At 43.8% G+C, this 10000-nt stretch overlaps 1 protein-coding gene across 1 annotated transcript in view; it reads right to left on the bottom strand.

Moving 5' to 3' along the window:
• rorb (RAR-related orphan receptor B) overlaps positions 1 to 10000 on the bottom strand; it is an 83790-nt gene that overhangs the window by 40011 nt on the left and 33779 nt on the right. Inside the window, exon 4 of the mRNA XM_056279972.1 lies at positions 9645 to 9665. Coding sequence (XP_056135947.1) covers positions 9645 to 9665 — 21 coding nt within the window. The remainder of the gene's footprint in view (positions 1 to 9644; positions 9666 to 10000) is intronic.

Here is a 10000-nt window from a genome sequence, read left to right as displayed (position 1 = left end):
TAAGTGAACGTTGTGTAAGTTTGTTTGTGTCTTTGAGATTGCTGTGATCCTCCTCTGCGTTTCTTTTTGAGTTGAGGTTGTAAGGTCGCTGACTGCTGACTAGTGTGACACGGGCAGGGTCGTGACCCAGCTCCTCTCCGTGACCCTGTCTAGTTCAGGACTGTTCATGCTTTACAGCATTAGCTTCTGCTCCGGACACAGCAGGGCAGATGGTCTGACAAGCCAGTCCTCTGGCCTTCTCCCGCGGTGTTGGTGTGTGGACGTACCATAATGCTATGCCCATACACTGATGTAACACTACAAGCCCCCAACCCCCCTTCCCCTTCACCTTTTTATCCCCCTCTCTCCCTCTTCCATGTTGCCTCTGGGCACCACTGTCACTTCCCATCATGCTTTGCTGCAGTAGTGGAAGTACTGCTAGTACGTGGCTGTGTGCGCCGTTGCTAAGGAAGTGCTTGTTGGCTGGACAGGGCTGCACACACTTGTCATAATACTTTTTTTTTTGTTACTCTGGTAATAGTTAATGGTAAAAAGTGGTACTAGCAGTAAAAAAAAAAGGGAGACAAATTTTTGCAAGCAATGTGTTTTTCAACGTTTTTTAAACTTGCCTCACTCTTAGGGTTGCCAACTCCTTGAAATGGAAATAAGAAACAGGGGACGGAGACGGGGGTTGGATGGACGGGGCGGCGTGGGCATAGCAAATATAATGTGCCTTACACTATATACACACACACACACACACACACACACACACACACACACACACACACATATATATATATATATATATATATATATATATATATATATATATAAAATAAGGAACAATTCCTTATTTTAAGGAACGGTTGGCAACCCTACTCACTTTGGGCATCTGGGTAGCGTAGCAATCTATTCCGTTGCCTACCAACACGGGGATCGCCGGTTCGAATCCCCGTGTTTCCTCCAGCTTGGTTGGGTGTCCCTACAGACACAACTGGCCGTGTCGGCGGGTGGGAAGCCGGATGTGGGTATGTGTCCTGGCCGCTGCACTAGCACCTTCTCTGGTTGGTCGGGGCACCTGTTCAACGGGGGAGGGGGACCTGGGGGGAATAGCGTGATCCTCCCACGCGCTACGTCTCCCTGGCAAAACTCCTCACTGTCAGGTGAAAAGAAGCGGTTGGTGACTCCACATGTATCAGAGGAGGCATGTGGTAGTCTGCAGCCCTCCCCGGATTGGCAGCAGAGGGGGTGGAGCAGCGACCGGGACGGCTCGGAGGAGTGGGGTAATTGGCCAAGTACAATTGGGGAGAAAAAGGGGGGGGGGACTTGCCTCACTGCAAGAAGGTCCTGGGTTCGAACCCCAGACTGTCCCAGGTCCTTTCTGTGTGGAGTTTGCATGTTCTCCCCGTGTCTGCGTGGGTTTCCTCCGGGTGTTCCGGTTTCCCCCCACCATCAAAAAGACATGCATGTTAGGGTTAATACTCCTGCCTGTGCCCCTGAGCAAGGCAATGGAAAGAGGAACTGGAGTTGGTCCCCGGGCGCTGCAGCTGCCCACTGCTGCTATACAATAGGATGGGTTATATGCAGAGAACACATTGTAACCTGTACAATGACAAAATAACGTGGCTTTCTTTCTTCTTCTATATATTGTGAAACCGTCATAGGCATTATCAATATCCTAATAAGATAAAGTAACATCTTCATGTTGCCGATGCCATGCACAAAGAGCAGCACGCTTTTAAATGTGAATCGGCCTCCAAATGATCCACATTGAAGTGGTTGCAATGTGCTGCACCTTACCAAAGTACAGCGCATTGATCCTTTTTTTTTAATTCAAACCCCATGAGAAGAACACAGCTGCAGACAATCAATGATGGTCAATTTACAAACCACTCATCCATCCAATCTTTTCATCCATACAGTACATGCACAGTGCTCAATGTTGAGGCAAAATGCACAATGAACCTCTATATACTCTGTCCTATCCATCCATCCATACAGACACGTGTTTTACATCCATAATCCTTGTATACGTATATACATAAATACATACTATGTGTAGTGCATAAACACACACATCTGCACACATATCCACATACATGCATGTAATTTATACCTCTATACAGTACTGTAAGGTTCATCCACAAATACATGCAATATGTGCCATAGACCTATAGTGGAAAATATTGAAACTAAAATATGCCACTCCCCATGCTATTCATCAGTTCATCCATCCATCCATCCATCCAGCTATCCATCCATTCATCCACCCATTATGACTGAACTTATTGTGTGGTAGAGCCCACATTTCCCAGCCCTCCTGCTCCCACAGTCATGATTCTATGAAACATTAAAGCCCAACTCAGACCATCTATATTTCATACAGCATTTTGCAAACAACGGATGAATAAATTATACCGTGAAAGTGGGCATAACCTCTGCATCAGCATATAAGCGCGGCCTATTTCTTTGCTTTTTTGAATGGGGCCTGAGCTCGTTGCTTATATGTTCGAACTGTGTATGCATGGGGGCAACTGCATGTATGTGTGTGTGTGTGTGTGTGTGTGTGTGTGTGTTTGTGTTTACCTTCCTGCATGTGTTTTCAGTGTCAGCAAGGTCAGGTGTGCTCTATAAGGATTAATGAGAGCTGTGCAGTGCCCCTCCTTTGAAAGAGAGTTACTGATACACTCGCCAGCCCGCCATCTCCTCTGTCCTCACTATTATCACTCCCATAAAGACTCTCTTATATAATTTGTCCACCCATTAATGGAAAATAACACTCTGCTTCAACAAAAGGCAGAAATGTAATTACCGGTCTGAATAACACTGCTGTTCCTTTTTTCTTATCCAGAGAGAATGAGAGACAGAAAGAGAGAGAGGGGGGGGGGGGGGAGGAAACTATGGAGTGGCGCGAGTGACAGTCGGGAGAGAAGGATTGAGGGACAAGTATTTTCTGAAAGAGAAAATGCTGAAGGGTGGCTGTATTGGTGGTAGTGAAAAGCGATTTTTTTTTTCCTTTTGTCATCCTTTTCTTCACACGCTACATCTAGTGTGTGTGTGTGTGTGTGTGTGTGTGTGTGTGTGTGTGCGCACGCGCATGCGCACGAATCTGTCTCATGGCGCTTTCTCTCCATCACTGTCTCTGACTGTGTGTGAATGGTGGTGGTGGTAGTGATGGTGGGTGGGGTGGTTGGGGGGGTATGTGACCTTGTGGCAGTTGGCCAGTGAGTGTGGAGCTCAGTCATGCTAGCTGATGGTAACGATGTGTAATATTACGCTACAGGGACAGTACTTACCACTTTGTGTGCACACAGTCTTCCACAAAGGCATGCACACAAAAAACACATACAGGTATCATTAGCTCACATGTTCCTCTTTTGTCAGCAAATTATCACCTCATTCATTCATTCACACTGGCACATTTATAGTGATTCGCTATAATTAACATGCTGCTGCACAAAATAATAGTAATAATAATAATCAGTAATTATAATTTATTGTTATAAACTGTAATAATAGTCTGTTGTGCGAATGATGAGCAGACTCAGAATCCGTCTATGTAAATAAGAGCTAGTCTGACATTATCTGGGGTCCTTCCTCCCTGTTCCTGCAACCAGGATCGTGTCATGTGGATGTACTTTTTGTCCTTCAGTCTTTCAATCCTGTGAAACCTGCCAAACATGCTAGTGGCAAAGACACACAGAGATTTACTCTTCATGTGTGTGTGTTCCTGTATGTGTGTGAGCGTTCGTGTGTGCCTGCATGCGTCTTCATTTGTGCAACTGTGCCTCTATGCGTGTCCCTATGAGTAAATCCGCCTATGGCAATGACAAATGCTTAAAAAAACACTCACAGTTAACATTCAGAAGTAAGACTGACAGACAGAATATACTCATTATGACCTCTGGCAAGGGGGCAGGTGTGTTTTTGTGACTGTGTTTGTGTGTGTGTGTGTGTGTGTAGATTTTTACTGTGTATTTATAATTGTATTTACATTTATGTATTTGTATTTTTATGAGTGTATGTATGGGTTTATGAAGTGTTCACACATCTGTATATGTCTGATTCCTATTGGTTGTGTTTTGCTGCCTCTATTTAGTATTGGATAAGAAAGGATAGGATAGGTGCTTTATTGATCCCAAGAGTGAAATTTAATAATAACATTAACAACAACAATAATAATACTAACAACAGCAACAACAACAGCAATAATAATAATAATAATAATAACAACATGTTTTGGTCAGTGTCGGACTCCACCAAGGTTGTCCATTGTCTCCAATTCTATTTGTGATATTCATGGACAGGATCTCAAGGCGCAGCCAAGGTGAGGAGCATGTCTGTTTTGGGAACCTCAGAATTGCATCTCTGCTTTTTGCAGATGATGTGGTTTTGTTGGCTTCATCAGAACACAACCTCCAGCGCATACTGGGGTGGTTTGCAGCTGAGTGTGTAATGGCCGGGATGAGAGTCAGCACCTCCAAGTCTGAGGCCATGGTTCTCTACCAGAAAAGAGTGGATTGCTTCCTCCGGGTTGGGGATGAGTTGTTGCCTCAAGTGAAGGAGTTAAAGTATCTTGTGGTCTTGTTCATAAGTGAGGGTAGGATGGAGCAGGAGATTGACAGGTGGATTGGTGCAGCATCAGCTGTAATGCGGATGTTGTACTGGACCGTTGTGGTGAAGAGGGAGCTGAGCCGGAAGGCAAAGCTCTCAATTTATCAGTAAATCTTCTTTCCAACCCTCACCTATGGTCATGAGCTTTGGGTAGTGACCGAAAGGGTGAGATCGCGGGTACAAGCGGCTGAAATGAGTTTCCTCCATAGGGTGTCTGGGGTCAGCCTTAGAGATAGGGTGAGGTGCTCGGACATCCGGAGGGAGCTTGGAGTAGAGCCGCTGCTCCTTTGCATCGAACGGAGCCAGTTGAGGTGGTTCGGGCAACCGATTAGGATGCCTCCTGGGCACCTTCCTCTGGAGGTTTTCTGGGGCACGTCCAATTGGGAGGAGACCCCGGGGTAGACCCAGAACTTGCTGGAGGGACTACATGTCCAATCTGGCCTGGTAATGCCTTGGGATCCCCAGGAAGAGCTGGAGGGTATTGCTGGCGAGAGGGACGTCTGGAGTGCCCTACTTAGCTTGCTGCCACCGTGACCCAACCCTGAAGAAGTGGCTGATGATGAGATGGAGATGGGAAGGAAACATAAAACCAAAAAGCAGCATATGAGGAAAAATAAATTAAGTACAATAAAATTGTGTAAAATAATTCAAATAATCAATAAATCAGTAGTAATAAAATATCAACGAGATAAACAAATGATAAATTCAGACCACAAATCCTGAATAAGCACATTTATAAAAGTATGTTTTACAGAGAGATTTAAAAGAGGATAAGGAGCTGGCCAGTCTGATCTCCTCAGGGAGGTTGTTCCAGAGTGTAGGGGCCCTAACAGAACAGTGTGTAGGGGCCCTACCAGAAGAGAGTGTAGGGGCCCTAACAGAACAGAGTAGGGGTCCTAACAGAACAGAGTGTAGGGTCCTTAACAGAAAAGAGCATCAGAACAGATTGTAGGGGCCCTAACAGAACAGAGTAGGGGCCCTAACAGAACAGAGTGTAGGGACCTTAACAGAACAGAGTGTAGTGACCTTAACAGAACAGTGTGTAGGTGCCCTAACAGAACAGTGTACTAGGTGCCCCAACAGAAAAAGCCCGGTCACCCTTGGTCCTCAGTCTAGATTGTGGAATGGCTATCAAAGCCTTGGTTGAGGACCCCAGGTTGCGACCAGGCATGCATGGTGTCATAAGATCTGAAATGTACTTGGGTGTGAGTCTGGAGTGAGCCTTAAAAGTTAACAATAACATCTTCAAATCAATTCTAAAATTACCAGGAGCCAATGAAGAGAAGCTAAAATAGGAGTAACGTGCTCTCTTTTTTTGGTTTTGGTGAGGAGTCTGGCTGCTACATTATGGACAAGTTGTAATTTATGTATACTCTGTTGAATCAGACATGTGTAAAGGGAGTTACAAGAGTCCAAACGAGGGGAAATAAAAGCATGTGTGACAGTTTAAATCTCTACTCGATAAAATTGAACTGACCTTGGAGAGTCTCCTGAGCTGCAATAAACATGACTGGACAACTGACTTAACATGCTTGTTCAAGCTGAAGTGGTTATCAAAGATGACGCCAAGATTTTTGCAGTTTTGGGCTATCTTTTGAGACGGAGAGCCCAAATGTTTTGAAGTATTAGCATGAACTGTGTCAGGGCCAATGATAAGTACCTCATCTTATCGGTATTTAGCTGCAGGAAGTTCTGGGCCATCCAGCATTTGAGGTCATGGATCCAGTCATGGAGTGTATTAATTTGATTAAAATCATTAGGGTTAAAAGAGAGATACAACTGAGTGTCATCTGCATAGGAATGGACGCTCACATGGAAGCTCTCTTTGTCCTTTTTTTTTTGCTGTATGTCTGCATGCTTATTAACTAAAGTTTGCATGGCTGCATTAAATGTCATCTGTGTATCAGAAATCACCTAGACTGAAGATTCAATAATTTATTGCCATGTCAATGTTGCAGTTGATTTGGAATTTGTTTCGGTGTGCTAAAAGATAACAACAGTAAACATATAACCACACAGTACATACAAGGAGTGTCCACAAAAACATACTGTTACAATTATATTAGAATAATTTGATTAATGCAACCCATATGGCCCATGTCCTTAAAGTGACAAATTAAAGTGCATGTGCTTAAGGAGTCTATACAAGTTTATACAACCAGTGAAGCATTTAGGATGCAGATTGCTTCAGGTAAGTGCTATTGTGGAAGCAAGATGTTCTGGTCTTAATACTGTGGAGTTCTTTACCCCAAGGGAGATGTTTGAATAGGGGGCTTGGACGGGTGTGAGGAGTCCTTTAAGACCGAACACATCTAACCTTTATGGTTCAACTTCTGCATCAGTGCGTGTATTAGTCAGTACATATGTGGATGTGAGTAATGTCTGACATGGACTGACTCCTTCATGCCCTTTAGATTAATGTATGTGTGTTTGTGCATGTTGATAAAGAAAAATTTTGGCTCATTTGTTCTTTTTTGTCAGTGTGTTTGTCATCGCGTTGATCATCAAATTATTATTTTTTTCCCTATACAGAGAAGAGTGAGACAGTGCGATACAGAGGAAGATCTCAGATATGAGGGAGGCAACTCAAAAGGTAAGAGAGAGAGAGAGAACACAAGAGGGGGGGAACCATACGCGGGCAGGATCAAGAAAGTAAGTAAAAGCTGTCGTAATTCATTAGCCACTGAGACAAAGAGGGGAAAATGCCGAGAATCTTTTATCCAGCCTCCTCCATTTACACTCTGCTCTGTGCACACTACACTACATTACATTAACATCACTATTACATTCAATTAACATCAACAAAATATTTTTACTTCTCTCTTTGGACCCATTGTCTTCCAATCTTCCTCCTTTGCTGGGGAGAAGAAACAGTGACAATTAAAAATTTAAACCGATTCTCTTGAATTATTAATCGCTGAGTGGCATATGTTAAATATGTGTTGAAAGCATACATTCGATTTGTTTTGTATACAAATCAGCTCGGGGCGTGCACCCTTAGGGGAGAATGGTAGCCTGAGAGATTTGGAGTATATTCTGACGGTTGTATTATTTAGACGTGCGGTGATTCCCATACTTATTCCTTCTGTTGCTCTTGTTGCCGTTTGTGATTATACAATGATTGTTTCAGCGGGCAGGAGGGATGAGGTGGTTACAGAGGAATTAGGATTTATCGAGACACGCACGTACACGCACGCACACACACACACACACAAGGTTCTTACACGTTTGAGTCTTCATACGTCTTCAGTTATTTGTCAACGTGTGTGCTTAAGTCAAGCGTTTTTTGTTTTTGTTTTTTGGTTCACGTGTGTTGGTATAACCTTATCATGTCGAGACAAACTGATGCCGATTTTCACATGATTGATTGCACATTGTTAATATTTTGCAGAAGGTTTTAATGGGATATAGTTGAGTATATGTATGTTAAGGAGTCCTAGCAGCACATATAAACCCATAACCAGCCTGCATATGACCATATACATGCTGTAAAGGTAAGAAAAAAGCAAACCAAAAGCGAAGTCCGTGAAGTATCCATAGCTTTCCACATTTCTTTTTTTTCTCTCTCTCTCTCTCTCTCTCTCTCTCTCTCTCTCTCTCTCTCTCTCTCTCTCTCTCTCTCTCTCTCTGTCTCTCTCAACTTCCTGTAAGTGTTTCATTCTGTTCTGCTCTTTCTCAGCTGTACGGAATGGACGCTTAAAGCACCCGCACTTGCATTACTTTTGACTTTATTAACACAACAGTCTTGACATTAAACTCAACTCTAACCGGCGTTACTTTTGGTCTGTGTCACACTCTAATAGTTCCCCGGAACAACACAAACGAGGAACAACAATTCTATTGGTACCATAAGAATCGATACTTTTTGTCTCATCGAAACTTTTCCCATCTGAAGTTGCTGCCATGCTTTATACTGGTCAGTTACAGCCATGCTGTTTGTGTGCGCAAAGATTTTTTTGTTTTGCTTTGTTTTTTTGTGAGGGGCACAGTGGGGAATATGCAAGGCTAAGGTGTCACATTGTGTTCAAATAGTTTCATTTTGATTGTGCTTCACAGCAGTCGCCACTCATTGTACTCATTTGAATGTAAGTTGTAAGTGTGTGTGTGCGTGTCCATGTGTGTGTGTTTGCGAGTGTGTATAAGAGTATGTGAATGTGCATATAAGGTGAGGATAAGGCTCAGGGCAATTGAGAGGTGAGTCAAAGGTTAAAGGTCATACAGCAAATCCAATGTAGGAAGTAACACCTCTGTATGCGATTGTCTTTCTTTCTTTCTTGTAAGTCGTATTTTTCTGAGGCAGAGAGCAGTAAGGAAAAGGGAGACGAGTGAAGCCTCCACAGGAGACGATCCATAGAACAGAGCAGACGGGACGGTTTTAAGAAAGGTAGAAATTGGCTTTACGATTATTGATCGTCAAAGCCTTTTTCATTTTTTTTTTCAATTATACGACATAAAAATTACATGAAAATGTTTGGTTGTGTGGGTTTTCAGTTTTGTGGCGGAAAAATAAGTGCCGCATAAGGTAGAAAAAGGTGCACCTGTGCATGTTTGTGAGTCTGCGTGACTCTGTGCCGAGCGCGTCCCCATCTACCGCGGCCAAACCACGAGCGGCTTTATAAGCCACGGCACGCCGCAGTCAGGACCTGCCAAGCCGATCAAAACATTTTTGATGAGGGAAGAGGAGTTGAGGTTGGGGGTAAATCCACGTGGCGAAGGCAGAGCGGCGGAGGAGAGTGACAGAAACAAGAGGGGGAGATGGAGGGAATGAGAAAAGGAGAAAAGGAAGGAGGGAGGGAGGGAGGGAGGGAGGGGACTGATGCGTCTCGCGCTAACACAGATCATGATGATCATGTTGGCAGGATCTGAAAGATTAGACACATCAATAGTTTATGACTCTCCACAGAGTTGCGCTCAATTCCCCTCATCTATAAATTACTAAATAAGGGCATTCACATCACAGCGCCATTGCAAACTTTTTCCGCCTTCTCTCCTCCTTTTTTTTCTTCTTTTCTTGCTCTTTCCCTAGTTTAGATTTGGACACAGCTCACTTGACCCTTGCGAGGAGACTCCTATAGAAAAGAGGGAAAGAGGGGAATAAAAGCACAGAGAGGGCAATGCGTTTCCTTGTTGCTGTTGTGATTCAGGGACGGAGATGGGGAGAGAGAGAGAGAGAGAGAAAGAGAGAGGGGGGGAGGAGAAATGAGAGGGAGATAGAGACAGAAAGAAGAGGGAGCATGAAAGAAGAAGAAGACGTGGTAAAGATGTGAGCACCTAAAAGACAGACATAATTAATAGATGTGGCCCGCCGATACACATGAATTATGCAACTTTTATATTCAAGAAAATTACAAACACAACCCATTGGGAGAGAATGGAGGGGAATCATTATCTGCAGACTCGAACC

Source organism: Lampris incognitus, chromosome 1 (genome assembly GCF_029633865.1).
Source record: "Lampris incognitus isolate fLamInc1 chromosome 1, fLamInc1.hap2, whole genome shotgun sequence".
In the NCBI taxonomy this organism is placed as follows: Eukaryota; Metazoa; Chordata; class Actinopteri; order Lampriformes; family Lampridae; genus Lampris; species Lampris incognitus.
Note: the sequence above shows the minus strand (reverse complement) of the source record. Positions and strands in the feature narration are given on the sequence as shown.